Source organism: Gossypium hirsutum, chromosome D11 (assembly GCF_007990345.1).
Source record: "Gossypium hirsutum isolate 1008001.06 chromosome D11, Gossypium_hirsutum_v2.1, whole genome shotgun sequence".
Classification (NCBI taxonomy): domain Eukaryota; kingdom Viridiplantae; phylum Streptophyta; class Magnoliopsida; order Malvales; family Malvaceae; genus Gossypium; species Gossypium hirsutum.
This window is the reverse complement of record NC_053447.1, coordinates 10,116,597-10,131,900: the sequence shown is the minus strand read 5'-3', so window position 1 is coordinate 10,131,900 and position 15,304 is coordinate 10,116,597. Positions and strand designations below refer to the sequence as shown.

Here is a 15,304-nt window from a genome sequence, read left to right as displayed (position 1 = left end):
CCCTCATATCATCTCTCCTCAAATAAAACCATTACTATCACTCATCTTAAGTTACCAAACATTAAACTAATCATCATCATATTTCAAGCTTTCCATTAAAATCAAATCCAAACCTTTCACCTACTAAAAATTTTCTATAATTTTCTTATATATATTCCTAATTTTTATAACTTTTTAATGCTGTTAATAAGTTTTTATAACCCTTTTCTTAATAAATTTTAAAATTGTTATATATACAAAAAAAAGTTGAAATAAACAAACTATAATAAAATAAAGTTTTTTTAAAGGAAATAAGCCACCTATATACAAAGAAGCTAAAAAGATATACAATAATACAAAACCAACAATATAGTATGTATGGCATATATATAATGAAAATAACTTAATATAAACTATATGGATGAAAATAATTTTTAAAATATGTAAATATATATATAAAAGAAAATTTATAGTTAATAATTACTATAATATGAAATCAATAATATTTATATAAAGTAAACATAATTCAATATAAATTATATATGCATATATACATAAAATAGTATTATATTATATAAAATATTTTCATATAAAAACATAGTAGTATATCGAAAGTGAATTAAAAAATATAATATATATATACAAACATGTCAAATTTATATATAAAAGAAATGCGAAAAATGAGTCGGGCCGGGCCTAGATAAAATTCCAAGCCCATATTTCGGGCTGGGCCCTGGCCTAGGTCCCGGGCCAAAATTTTTTCTGGGCCCGGCCCAAATTCAACCCGACCCGGCCCATGGACACCTCTACTTAAAACAAATAATGTATAGAATGAAATATTGTATATAAAAAAATGTAATTTTATAAACAAATACCATACTAATAATATTATTAATAATAGTAATAATAAAAATGATATCAAATCAATTATTTAAAAAAAAAACATGTACAAAAAGGATTAAATTAGTCCTAAAGCAAATGTTTGGGGAAAATTTGAAAATAAATAAAATAAAAGGGCACCGATTTGTAATTTGTTTGAAATTGAAGGGACTAATGCAGCAATTAAGCGCACCAGTCTAGGAAACCAGGTCAGATAATTGAAAACAGCATCGTTTTGGACATATGTATCCTCAACTGATAAGAGGATGAAATTGGAAACAAGATAAACTTATATGGCCAAAATTAAAAAAATGAAAGGGATTGAATCAAAACAAATCGAGAAAATAGGAGGATTCAATGCGCAAATAAATCATCAGTATAAAACACGCGGATCCTCTTTCTCGTATCGGGTCAGATCATCAGGTCTCGCCTCTTAAACAGCGTCGTTTTGAAGCTATTTGAACTGAGCTTAAACGACGTCGTTTTGAAGCAAATTCAGGAAAGCCAACTTCAAACTCTAATCTGATATTCTACTCCATTTTCAGTAACAGCAGTCGCAAGAACTGCTGTATCCTCTCCTCTGCTCTTCATGCCGAAACCCCCCCTTTTTAACTTCGATTTAGACGAAGCAAATCAGGATGTCGACGGCGCGCCTATGTTGGTAAGGACCTCTCTTCTTTCTTTTATTTTCGTTTGGTGCACCAAGAAAAAAAAATCAAAGAGAAAAAAGAGAAAGAAATAAAAGACGAAGAAAATCACCTATCAAAAAAACTTTTCTGCCTCGATTTTTTTGTTTTCTTTCTTCAATATGCGTAAAAAAAAAACGTTTGCAGATGTCCATCGGTTTTTATAACCGAATCTTTACAGAGTAAAAAACAATCTCTTTTTCTATATTTCTGTTATTTTAGTGCTGTTCGTTGTTTGTTACAGATGCACTGGAGGAGAACGTGCGTTGTGCGGGGGCGACGTAGCCTGATTCGTCTGCGGCGGAGGCGTGCGAGGGAGCCTTGCTGACGTGCGGCGCTGGGGCAAAAGGCTAGGTTTTTTCGGATGTGTGCTGTTAGGGCTAGGTATTTGGGCCGTTAGTATAATTGGGCCACATACATGTAAAAATGGACTGTTTATTATTTTATTTTTTTGATGTTTATTTATTTGGGCCCGGGCTTAAAATTGGGTATTACAGCTGTAGAACCCTTCGATCAACAAAGATGACTGGAGATGCAAGTGAGGAAGCTGTTCCCGAGATCAAATATGTTAGGACTTCAAATTCAGCTGAAGATCACAGCGGTTGGGTTTTATCAAAGCAGGAGTAGCAAGCGGCAACTTCGGCTTCCGGACCGAGCAGAAAAGGCCCTGGTCTTTAGTACAAATCTCTCTCATTCTGATTTATGTTGCTCATTTTTTTCCTTTTGTCCTTCTGGTTTGTAATATTCAGGACTCTAGTATTGGTACATATGTTATATAAGTTGTGTTTCTAGCTGGCATGTGTACAGTTTAACCATCTAGTCTGGTAAACATGTAATCTTGAAAATGGTTGTTACATTATTATATTATACATCTTGCAGTTTAAACACTGTAATTGAAATGTCTTGCTTATGAAAGCAGTGCCAAATTTAATTCCAGATGTGAAACATAGGGTAGAACAAAAAACATTACACCGGGAAACTTTGCTTTATAAACCAAATGATTTATCTGGCTTCATCCATTTTCAATTGGGAGAAAACTCCACTTGCCGATGGGACTGAGTCAGATTCATCCTCCTTTATGATGGACATATCATCTCCCTCAAATTCGATATTTATGGAAGGTAAATGCTGGATAACATGCAACGATAGCATACCGTTAACATTTGATGCACTGTCCTCGAGTGGCTCTTGGACAACCGCTGTTTGCTGGAGCTGTAACGCATACTCCAAGTCCCATGCCACATCACCCATGCCAGGCCTATCACAGGCATCTTCTTGCAAACATTTCTCTGTTATCTCTGCAAATTTTCTTAATGAGTTGGGATTGATCTGATCTCTTATGGATGGATCCACAATCTGATCAAGCAATACTTTGTTCTTGCAACGCATTCCCCATTCTGCTAGGTTCACTTGCTCTCTTGGGAGTGCAGGATTGATAGCCGGCCTTGCATAGAGCACCTCAAGAAGAACCACTCCGAACGAATAAACATCAGATTTCTCTGTCAGCTGTTGTGTTTTAAAGTACTCAGGATTAAGATAACCAAAAGTTCCTTTAATGCCTGTGCTAACATGAGATTGATCCGGAGGACCTGATCTTGAAAGGCCAAAGTCAGCTACTTTGGCTACAAGGTTCTCATCGAGCAAGATGTTTGTCGACTTGACATCACGGTGAATGATGCCCCCAGATGCACCTTTGTGAAGGTAATGAAGTCCTCTTGCAGCACCAATGCAAATATCGAGCCTTTGCTTCCAAGACAAGCAAGGTAGTTTTGCGTTATATAGGTGATCCCTCAAAGTTCCTTTCTCCATTAACTCGTACACAAGTATCATCTCAAGCCTTTCATCACAATATCCGATCAAAGAACCAAGATGGCGATGTCGAATTTTTGATAAAACCATGATCTCCGTCTGAAATTCCAGTAGACCTTGACCTGACCCTGGCTGACTTCGTTTCATAGCCACTTTCAAGCCATTCCGGAGAGTCCCTTGATAGACAGTCCCAAATCCACCCTTACCAATCTGCAACTTCTTATCGAAGTTTTTTGTTGCCAACTGAATCTCGTCTAATGGTATCCTTAAACCAAGGTTCAAGTTAGGCACAGGAGAAGCAGTAATGGTTCCCTCTTTGCTTGGTGTCTTGGAATTACCATGAGAACTTCCTTTAAATATAGGTAATGGTGACCATTCTGAAGTTTCAACAGGTTTTGGCTTCCTACGTCTCAGTCCAATAAACAATAGACCTCCAAAGATGCAGACAAGAACAAGACCTCCGAGGACCACACCACCAATAATGAAGGGAGACATATTGTTGGACTTATGTGTTACAGGGACCAAATTAGATTTCCCCATCATTTCCATTATCTCAACGCCATTTAGAAAAGCATTTTAAACTATAGAATTACTATCAGGCCCTATGGAGATGTTTATGAACCCTGAATCATCAGAATCAACCACAAAGTCCATGAAAAATGGAGTCTCCAGTTTACCCACTTCTCGGTAAGGGTTAATGTTCTGGCTGAAGTTGCTATTTATATAGAGAAAAAAACTTAAAACATTCTGTGATACACTAATAACATCGTAGAAATGAACCCGAATCAAGTGCCTAGCATCTCTGGTTACATCATAAGATCAGGTTATATTGGAGTCGTTTGATGCCATCTCTTTGGAAGTCCTGTATACTAGATCTGGTGCACTAAAATCGGTAACAAGATCATAATTAGGCCTACCTGAGAAAACTCCACTATTCTTTGCAATGCCTGAATTGGTCAGATAACTATCATCAGGAAGCCATGTTCTTAACAAAGTATCATTATCTGGTGTAAGTGTAGGGCCTCCAACATTAATCCTATGAATCGTCTGTAATGCTTGAGAGAGCAGGCCTTTGTAATCATTGCTATTTCCAGTCCGACTAATCTGTGTAGGCTCATCAGAAATGAAATCTGGAGGGGCCGGAAAGACCTCGATGGCATTGATGAATGCGAAAGAAGATCCTTGCGGTACAAAGTAGATTAAAAATTTGCCTATTGGAATGCTCAAAATGAATTCCTTTGTTATAGTGGAGCTGCCAATTTTTTGGACAGTGAAATCATGCAAGAGGAGAAAACCTGAAGCTGAAACATTGAAAATAGCATCTGAGACATCAGTTGAGTTAGAGAAATGAAGGCGTACCAGGTAAGTGCCATTAGTATTGATTTTGAACTCATATGAAGACTGCTTCCGAAAAACTCTTGCAGTTTGATACAGAGGTGGTGTTTCTGATGCCTGCCTGTTGTATGTGACAAAGCTATTTTGTTCCGTAAATGAAACATCCGAATTCGAGTCACTGACAAAGGTCTGGGAACTGACGTTTACGGAGATGTTTGATCCACAGTTGATGAAATACTTGTCTGGAAATGTGTATGCTGAAGAAGGCAGCTGATATGAGAAGAAAATGACAAGATAAAGAAAAAGGCTTAAAGACTCATGGTGTTTATCCCACTGAAACTTTCCCATTGATTTGCAGTATTTGGTTAAACTTTGTTTCTTCAAAACAATTCCATTATGTGAATCAATGATTCCTATTGAAGGATTGAAGATAAGTCAACAGGGAGTCTGAATTCGTTTATGAACCAAAACAGGCTCAGAGAAAATTCTAAGCCGTGTTGCATTGGGAAATGCCTTAAATGCCCTCGTAATTATAGACTTTGTTCATTCGGTAGAGGACATTTCTGGCTTTACAGGCATTTACTTGGTCAATAGAAACAGTGTGATGCTGATGTAAGCTTAAATGTATATAAAGACGATTTGTCTTCTTGCAATCTGGTCACATCAAAACTATATTCTTCTAAGATTCTTTCAATAATTTATACTTATAGTTGTAACCTTCCAATCACCATTTCAGGAACCATTTGGCAGAAATTAACATACTATCAGATTTGTACAAGCCCAAATTTACCCAGGGCCCAAAAACCCAATTACAACCAAAACTAAACATTTAAAAACCAAGCCCAATTACAATACCCGACCCAATAACCCTAAGCCCGATTAACAGTAGCCCAAATCCCAACATCAAATCAGAAACAGAAGAACGGTCAAACCCTAGCTGCCACTGTCACGTCGGTCACCGCCCACTTGCCACCGCTCAGCCACCTGCTCCACCCGCAAAAGAAAACCCGCAAAAGAAAAGAAAACAAGCAACAAAAGAAAGGAAAAATCTTGTATTTTCGGCTATAAGAGCCGAACCTCACTTTGTAAAAAGGGGTCTTTTCCAGAAATAAAAAAGGAAGAAAAAATAAAAAACACCAAAACGGAGAAGTCTTTAGAAGGTTTACTGGGATTTTGCATTTTAATTCTTTTTAATTTTGTTTTTTTTACTCTACCTTTTATCTATTGTTTTTTTTACATACGAGAAAAAAAGAAACAGGGGATCGAATACCAAAGGGTCTAAAGATCGGGTTTAAACAAAAAAGATGATATTTTTCCATTTGTTTTGATTCTTAAAAGAGAAAATAAAACAAAATATTTACCCGTTTGTCGGTGTCCCACTCTTTGATCTGCAAGGCCACTTAATCCTCGGGGTTAGGCGAAAAGCCGCAGCAAAAGGGGAGGCAGATCCAAAGATTTCTCTTTTTTTTGGTTTATTTGGCCGTAGATCGGGGTAGAGAGAATACTTTGTATTTTTTCTGAAAAAGAAGAAGAAATGAGTTTTGAAAAAAAATTAGCTTTTATAGTGTTGCAAAATCGCACCGTTTCATTCAGGGTCTTTTAGTGCCAAAACGGCGCCGTTTTGTGCGACCCGTGCGCGACCCGACCCACACCCAGGGATCCGCGTGTTTTCTTTTAAATTGGGAGAATAGCCATATTGGTCCTTCCGAATTTTACAACTGTTTCAATTAGATCCTTTTGATTGTTTTTATTTCTTTTAATTAAGCCCAATAATTTTATTTTATCACGATTCAATCTCTAAGGGAACGATGCTTTTTGGAGGATGGGATTATTGCCCATTTGGCCCCTCCTCGTTAACCGCACGTTCAATTTGACCTTTCTTTTCTTTGTTTATTCCCGATTTCGCTCCTAAGATTTTATTTATTTCTAATTTAGCCCTTTTTCATTGTTATTTTATTATTATTAACTAATTAGATTATTATTATGATTATTATTATTGTAAGTATTATTGTTGTATTAATTTATATATTTGTTTACCCCTTTTATACATTATTTTATTTTATTATGTGCTATTATTTTAACTCTTTTATCATATATTATATTTCATAATGTATTAGTCTAGGTTTTTATACTAATTCAATATTGTCTATATATTTTTAATGATTTTATTTTATAAATATATATTTTTAAAGAAAGGTTTATTTTTATATACTTCTATGTTTAAAAATCACTAATAGTTTTACACAATACTATTTTATTTATATATCTATATAAATGGTAGAAAGCTATTTTTATTCTACATACACATCTTTGATTGATATATATATATTTATATCCTTTTCATACTTTATAATTTACATATACATATATGCATATATATATTTTTATAACTTATTTATATTCGTATATATATACATAGTTATTTTTTGTATGTATTTTTTATTTACATACATATCTGTATATATCTATATACCTATTTTTTTCATAAACACATACATATATATCTTTTTATAATTCTATTCATTCTCTTTATTTGTTTATTTATTTATGTTTTCATCATTATTTTAAAAGAATGTTTTAAGCTTACTTGTTTATTATATTTTTTATTTTGCATGTTATTAATTTGTCCTTTTTATTCGTTCATTTTTATTTTTGTTGCTCGTATTATTTTTATACTATTGCATTCAATATTGCTTTGTACGCATGTTAATCTCGTGTTTTATTTCTACTATTTCAAGTTAGATTAATTTATCTCGACGTATAAGTTTCGACTCTCAAATAAGCAAAATTTCGTGTTTAGATTTGAGAGGATTGAGTCCTAATGTATTGGGTTTTAATTTTTTCATTGAATCTGAATAATCGAGAATGCTCTTTAATAAGAAAAACATAAAAAGCTCATTATCGGGAATTTAATACGTTGTGTCCTAACGCATTGGATATGACACGTTGTTTTCTTGAAATGAGAATTTTTTTAAAAAAATTATAAAGGCAATAGACAATGTTTAGAATTTTGAGAAATTGTGCCCTAACGTATTGAGAGCTGCGATTTTTTTATCTGACTTAAACAATTGAATATCTTTTTAAACTTTATTGCGTTAGTTTTCGGACAAGCTCATTTTTTGAGGAGGTGAAATATCATACCCTAATTCATTAGGTATAACATTTTCTCTTTGAAATGAAAGGGTTTTAACGGTTAATTTGATTTATACAAGTTTTTTAATACAATGATCGTATTTTAAAATCTTTGCACATCTTTTATATTAAGACACTAATTAATCAACTAGGTACTAATTTTTGGGCGTTACGAGGATGCTAATCCTTCCTCATACGTAACTGACTTCCGAACCTATCTTTCTGAATTTTGCAGACCAAAAGCATTATTTTAATAAATCTAAACCGTTTATTTAAAACAACTGTTTTACGAGGTGACCCGATCACACCTCATCAAAAAAAAATTGGTGGCGACTCTAATGTTCGTTTTTGTTTTCAAAAATCCAAGCCGATCCCGTTTTACAAAAAATGGTGTCAACAAGATTGATATCGAAACTAAAAACAAGATCACTTGTTGACACTATTTTTTTGATAAAACGGGGTCGACTTGGATTTTGAAAAAAGGAAACGAATACGGGAGTCGCCACCAATCTTTTTTAATGAGGTGTGATCAGGTCACCTCAAAAAGTGGTTGTTTTTAATAAATGATTTGGTTTTATTAAGACAACGATTTTGGTCCACGAAATTTAGAAAAACAGGTTCGAGAGTCGGTTACATACGAGGAAGGATTAGCACCCTCGTAACGCCCAAAATTAGTACCTAGTTGATTATTTAGTGTCTTTAGTGTCGAAGATTGAAAACTTTGAAGAATTTTAAAAATACGATCCTAAAAAAATTTCGAATAATATGGGTTGGAATTTAGGATTCTCTTGTTTCGAAAGAATATAACATTCAGCACATTAGGATACGATACTTTAAACTCTCGAAACCAAGATCACCTTATAGTTTCCAAAATCCATACTTTGAAATTTTAAAAGGATATTAGGCTATTTGGCTAAACGAGAAATCAAAACCCAGCACATTAGGGCACATTTTCTTGAATTTCCAAACTCAAAATATTGCCTTAATTTAAAATTTTCTTTTTGTATTTGAATAAAAATCATACATGACAGAACAACAATTATGATAATATAAGTAAAAATAATATGAGCAAAACAAAAATAATAAAAAGATAAATAAAAAAACAAATCAATCATGTACACAATAACAAGCAAATAAACAAGTAAAAAAATAGAGCATTTAAAGTAATAATAATGAATATGTAGATAAATGAATAAATGAACATCAAGTGAATCAATAATAACAACAAAGAAAATAGATAAAAATTGTAAAATATAAAAGTATATGTGTACATATAAGAGAAATATATATGTATGTATATACATAAAATTATGAAAATATGAAAAATATATGTATTTATATGTATTTTAAAATTATTAAATATAAAAGTATATGTAAGTATGCATATACACGTATATGTATATAAAAATTATAAAAAATATATAAGTATGTATATATATATTCGTGAAAAAAAATATGTATATAGATATATGTATATATATATGGATATGTATATAAATTATAAAATATATATAAAAAATATGAGTATGTATATATATATTAAATAAATTATAAAAAATATATATACGTGTACGTATATATATTATGAAAATGTATGTATGTATATATATAGATATAAATATAAAAAAGAATTGATAATAAATGAGAACTGTATTAAAATGAAGTTAAAATAAAATTGAGAGCCCAAATTAAAAATAAAACGCGAAAGGGATTAAATTGAGAAAGAAATAAAATTAAAGATCCAAATTAAAAAAAAGAATCAGAGCCCCAATGTGACGCGCGTAAAAATAGAGGGACCAAAATGAGAAATATTCCTACCCTCCAAAACATTGCGTTTGGGAATGGACCAGATTGTAAAGCAAGATAAATTACAGGGCGAATTTAAAAACAAAAAGAACTTGATTGCAAAATTATTTAAAAGCGGAAGGGTTGAAAGCGTAATTAGCCCTTCCGTTTTAAAAAACAAGCGGATCCTGGAGTAGACGGGTCGGTAATCGGGTCTGACGCAAAACGACGTCATTTTGGGCGTTTTGGAGCTGGGCCAAAACGGCGTCGTTTCACGCTCCTATATATCCCAAAAAATTTCCCAAAAATTTCATTTTTTCTGTCTTTCAAAATGTTTTTTTTTTCAAAAACACTCTTTCAAATCCCTCTCCGCCGGTCGCTGTTGTCGATGCCGCTGTGTACGGCGATTGGCGAAAATAAAAAGTGTCCCTTTTAAGCGCCTCTTCGCGAGGAGTTCTGTTTTGGGGCTAAAAATGTCGAGATCTCAACAAATCGGGCCGAAAGTGAGAAAAAACCTTTCGGTTCTCTCCTTTCACTGCCACCAAAATAGGTAAAACCCTAACCTTTTTTGTTTTTTTCTTTGTAAAATTATTAGAAAAAATAGTAAATAAATAACATAAGGAAAATCACCTTAGAAATTCGATTGCTTTTTTTATTTCTCCTCTGTTTTTTTTTGTAACCCCCCAAAACAACAAAGCATTTTCAAGGCTTTTATAGCTGAAACATACATGATTTATTTTTGTTTTTTCTTTCTTGTTTCTACTTGCGTGTTTTCCTTCATTTTGCAGATGATTGATGTGCGGCGGAGCAGGTGAGCAGTGGCAAGTGGGCATGGCGGTGGCGGCTGTGGCAGGGCAAGTGGACGACCCTAGGTGCGGCGCACCTAGGGTTAAGGTTACTGTTTTGCTATCCTTGTTTCTGCTGATGGGTATTGGGTTTGTGGACTGTTGGGCTAGATCTAGTTGGTTTGGGTTTTGGGCCTGTAATGGGTTATTTGGGTATTGTAATTGGGTTTGGGTAGGTTTAAGTGAGTTTTTGGGCCTGGGCAAAATGGGCTTGTACATCACTCATGAGAAATTACTTTGTATTACTGCAGTGAAACATGTATATTGATGGGGTTCCCATTGTCCTACACCACTGAAATTCTTCCAAAAAAATGGCGTTTTTCCTTTAAACCAGTGGAGATTATCTAGAATCACCAATCCTCAATTCTGTGAATACTTCACTAGCAGTTACATCTGAAGTATCATCAAATACTAGAGTAGTGTTGTCTTCATCAACAGTTGGAAAGCTATTGGACGGTAATCGATGGAGAACAGGTATCGAAAATTCCAATGAAGCATTGGTTATACTATCTTCAAGCGGGCCTCTGTTGATTGGAGTAAGCTGAAGCTGCAATGCATATTCCAAGTCCCACAAAACATCACGCATGATTGGCCTTTCACTACCATATACCTTCAAACACTTCTCTGTTGTTTCAGCAAACTTCCTAAATGAGTTGGGATTAATAGTATCCACTAGTATTGGATCAATAATATTATCAAGTTGACCTTTCCTCAGCCAATACATTCCCCATTCAGCTAAGTTCACTTCCTCCCTCCTGTTCGAGTTGATGACCGCTGGCCTGGCACAAAGGACTTCTAGGAGTACAACTCCGAAAGAATACACATCGGATTTATCTGTCAACTGTAGAGACATGAAGTATTCAGGGTCAAGATAACCAAAGGTACCTTTTACATCGACGCTATGTTCTACATCAGGAATGCCTGATTTTGAAAGACCGAAATCAGCAACTTTGGCCACAAATTGTTCATCAAGCAAGATGTTTGTTGACTTAACATCACGGTGAATGATTCCTCCAGCTGCACCTGTGTGCAGGTAATTAAGGCCTTTAGCTGCACCGATGCAAATTTCTAGTCTTTGCTTCCAAGAGAATTCAGAACGTGCACTGTATGATTTCTCAAGATCGGCAGTTGAATAATAGAGATGATCTCTAAGAGTTCCTTGCTCCATGAATTCATAGACCAGTATCATTTCAAATCTTTCATCACAATATCCGATTAAGGAAACAAGATGACGATGGCGAATTTGAGATAAGACCACTATCTCGGTTTGGAACTCTAAAAGGCCTTGGCCATGTCCTGGTTCACTCCTTTTCACAGCCACTTTCATGCCACGAAACATTCCTTGATAGACTTTTCCGAATCCACCCTCCCCAATCACCAAGTTGGAATCGAAGTTCTTGGTTGATTGCTCAATTTCATGATATGATAATCTCAAAGCAAGGTTTAAATTGGAAGGCAACATATTGGAAGTCTTTTCAGACATTCTATTGTAAGAACTGCTTCTTGCATAGAAAGGCCCGGAGAAAGGCCAACTTGAAGATTGTCTAGGCTTTGCTTTTCTCCTTTTCAAACTCAGAAGCACTATTGCTACCAAAATAATAACAAATGAACCCCCACCAATGGAGCCAACTATAGCAAACAGACTAGTCCTATTACTTTCAGGCTTCCCTGGCCACGAAACAAAATTCGATTTCTTCATTAACTGCATTATCTCTAGCCCATTCAGAAAGGCAGTTTGATTTTGAGAATCCGATCGAGGCCCGATACTTATGTTCATGATTCCGGACTCATCAGAATCAACCACAAAATCATAGTAAAATGGAGTAGCCAACTGACCCATTTTATCATATGGATTAATCCTCGCACTAAACTTGTTGTAGATATAGAGATCGAAGATTATGACATTAAGAGATACACTAATTATGTCACAAAAGTGGACCCGAACGAAGTGACTAGAACTCTTGCTCACATTAAAACTCCACGTAACATTGAAGAAATTTAGTTGTCTGCTCTCATCTATATTCATTTCTTTTGCAGTCCTATACACAGGGCTTGGGGCAGTATATTCAGTGGCTCCTCCTTCTCGATAGTTAGGTGAATCAGAGAAGAAGTCACTGTTCCTTGCAGCCATTGGATTAAGCAAGAAACTATCATCCGGTATCCAGTTCCTCCACAATGTATCATTTTCTGGTGTGAGGGTAAGCCCTCCAACATTAATCCTAAAGAGTGTATGCAACACCTGAGAAGGCAAACCATCAAAAGAAATTCTACTTCCTGCAGGAGTAACACGAGAAGCGGTATCGGGGATGAAATCCTCGGGGGCAAGAAAGACTTCGATGGCGTTTACGAAAGCCAAGTTTGATCCATGAGAAGGTATGAAGTAGATCCTAAATCTTTTTACATTGATGGTGACCAAAAAGTCTTTGATGACAGGTGAACTAATACTGTTCTTGAGAGTAAAGTCTGATAATAGCCAAAATCCTGAAGCTGAGACATTAAATTTAGCTGTGGCTAGATTAGAATCAGATGAAGAAACAAAGAAATGAAGACGTACAAAGTAGGTGCCGCTCTCATTAATTACAAACTCGTAAAAGGAAGGGCGTCGATAGATTCTTGCGGATTGATAGAGTTGAGATGAGGAAGGATTTGCATGAGTGACAGGGCTGCTTTGCCCCACAAAGAAGGAAACACCGGAATTCAGGTCACCGACAAAGTTTCGACCTCCGCTGCCTGAGACGTTAGAATTAGATCCACAGTTGATGAAGTACTTATCTGGAGGCATGTAAGCTGATGAAAGGGGAAGAAGCAGCAACAACTGGAGGAGGAGGAGGTTTTGAAGCTTTTCCATTGGAGGAATGAGATGGTAAAGGAGGCAAGTGTAAGTAAGAATAGAAGGTAGTAGACACATTGAAACCGAATAAAGGAAATTGAGATAATTCATCTCCACTTTTTTGGTGTGGAAGTTAGAAAGCATTGCAATTTCCTTGAGATTTGGGAGCTAGTTAAAAGTTGATGAATTATTAGTGGGGGCAGTCTAAAAAGGAATATTATCTTTCTTTAACTTTAATAAAGAAGTAGGGTATGTAAACCTAAAAGATTATCTTTCTTTAACTTTAATAAAGGATTAGGGTTATTGCGTTCATATTGCAATTCTTTATTTTTTACATTTCTTTTAGTATACTCTAACCACAAATTCTCTTTTGGTAGAAAAGAACAGCATAAATCGATTACAAAAAGACACACATTTCAGAACATATGAAAGCTCTTTTTATCAACTAATAGAAGTTATTGTGTAATACCCAAAATTTTTTTTACAGTAAGATATTATATTTGATATAATAAAATAAGGAAATAAAGCGAAAAAAAGGGGAAATTTTGGAGTTATGTCAACATTGGGAAGTATATTATGACATACTAGTTCAAGAAAGGATTAAATCGCAAAAGTAAGAAAAAATTTGTTGCCCAAGAGTAAATACTCAAAATTTGAGGGGTTAAAGTGTAAATATAAAAAATTTGAAGGACCAATGGTGTAAATATTTTAAGGGTGGAATGATTTAGAAACTAAGGAAAATGGATAGATTAGGACCAAATTGAAAAAAGTCAATAATTTTAAGGGACTAAATCACAATTTTATCAAATTAAGTGATGACTCAAGGATGGAATTTTAAGAGATCATGAAGGGCAAAATGGTCAATTAGAAGAGAGAGAAATCTAGAAAACAATGATGATATTGGAGATATTTTAGATTAATTAAATAAATAAATATTAGTTTATTAATATTTTAATTTAATTTTTAAATAATATTTTATTATTTTATTAGTATTTGATTTAGTATATATATATAAGAAAAGAAAGATGAAGAATCATCCAACCCACCATCTTTCCATGCATTTCACGTTAGAAGAGAAGAGAAGAAAGAAAGTTTTGCTTTCTTTACAAATTGGTCATTCTACCAAAAATTTATCATTTTCACCTAGAAATCAAAAGAATTTTCATATCTCTCAAGAGAGAAAGATAACAAGGAGACTATGGGGAGCTAAAATATCAAGTTAGATTCAAGAAATAGAAGCTGGAGGAGAGAGAAAATCAAGTTAAAGATTGAAATCAATATGACAAGGTAAGAACATCAAGATTTCAATATATTTTTAAGTTTGATATTATTGAAAAAGCATGGAAATGATGTTATAGTAGAGTTTTCTTATATAAGGTCTTATGTTCTTGATATATTAGTGAAGGGAAATAAGTGAAAGTGATGGGAAATATTATAGAGAAAGGGAATAAGGGAGTTATAAACTTAGTAATCAACATCTTGCACTAAAACAGTTTGGACAGTAGCAGTAGGTTAAATTTGAAAAATCACCATAAATCGTGAAAATTGAATTAGAGGATGAGAAAAATATGTACTTAAATCTTATTGAGTCTAGTTTCTAATAGAAGAAACGGTGTAAGTAATGGAATTGTAAATCATGAAATATAATGAATTTTGTGAGACAAGGTCAGAATGAATTCGGGTTCCCCTGTTCTGACTTTGGAAAATCATAAAAAATTGGAGAAAAATAATTAGGGGTTAAAATTTACATTATTAAAATTATTAATGAGTCTATTTTTAATATAAACAAATGGGAACATCATCTGTATCCCGTACGATGAGATAATTAATTTTTAGTGAAGAAGGGTCAAACTGTCAGACAACAGAATATGGATGAATTTAAAGAATAAACTGTACTTATTGGATAAACCAAAAATTCTAAAAATTTTACGGTAAAAATATATGTGAGTCTAGTTTCATATAAAATTTACTGATCTCAATTTGGAGTTTTGTAGCTTAAGATATAATTAATTTAGTGACTATGA

General features: G+C 34.0%; 1 protein-coding gene, 1 long non-coding RNA gene and 1 pseudogene across 2 annotated transcripts; 1 reads left to right on the top strand and 2 right to left on the bottom strand.

The window, feature by feature from the left end:
* Window positions 1-1,271: 1,271 nt before the first annotated feature.
* Window positions 1,272-2,437, top strand: LOC107912239 (uncharacterized). The gene is made up of 3 exons (XR_001688106.2): window positions 1,272-1,519; window positions 1,789-1,928; window positions 2,042-2,437. It is a non-coding gene; the product is annotated as an uncharacterized lncRNA (long non-coding RNA).
* Window positions 2,378-6,238, bottom strand: LOC107912238 (probable receptor-like protein kinase At2g23200; annotated as a pseudogene).
* A 3,984-nt stretch (window positions 6,239-10,222) lies between these two features.
* Window positions 10,223-13,508, bottom strand: LOC121223729 (probable receptor-like protein kinase At5g24010). The gene has a single exon (XM_041105989.1). It carries the CDS (start codon window positions 13,422-13,424, stop codon window positions 10,791-10,793), a length of 2,634 nt encoding a protein of 877 aa, XP_040961923.1. The 5' UTR covers window positions 13,425-13,508; the 3' UTR covers window positions 10,223-10,790.
* Window positions 13,509-15,304: the final 1,796 nt, after the last annotated feature.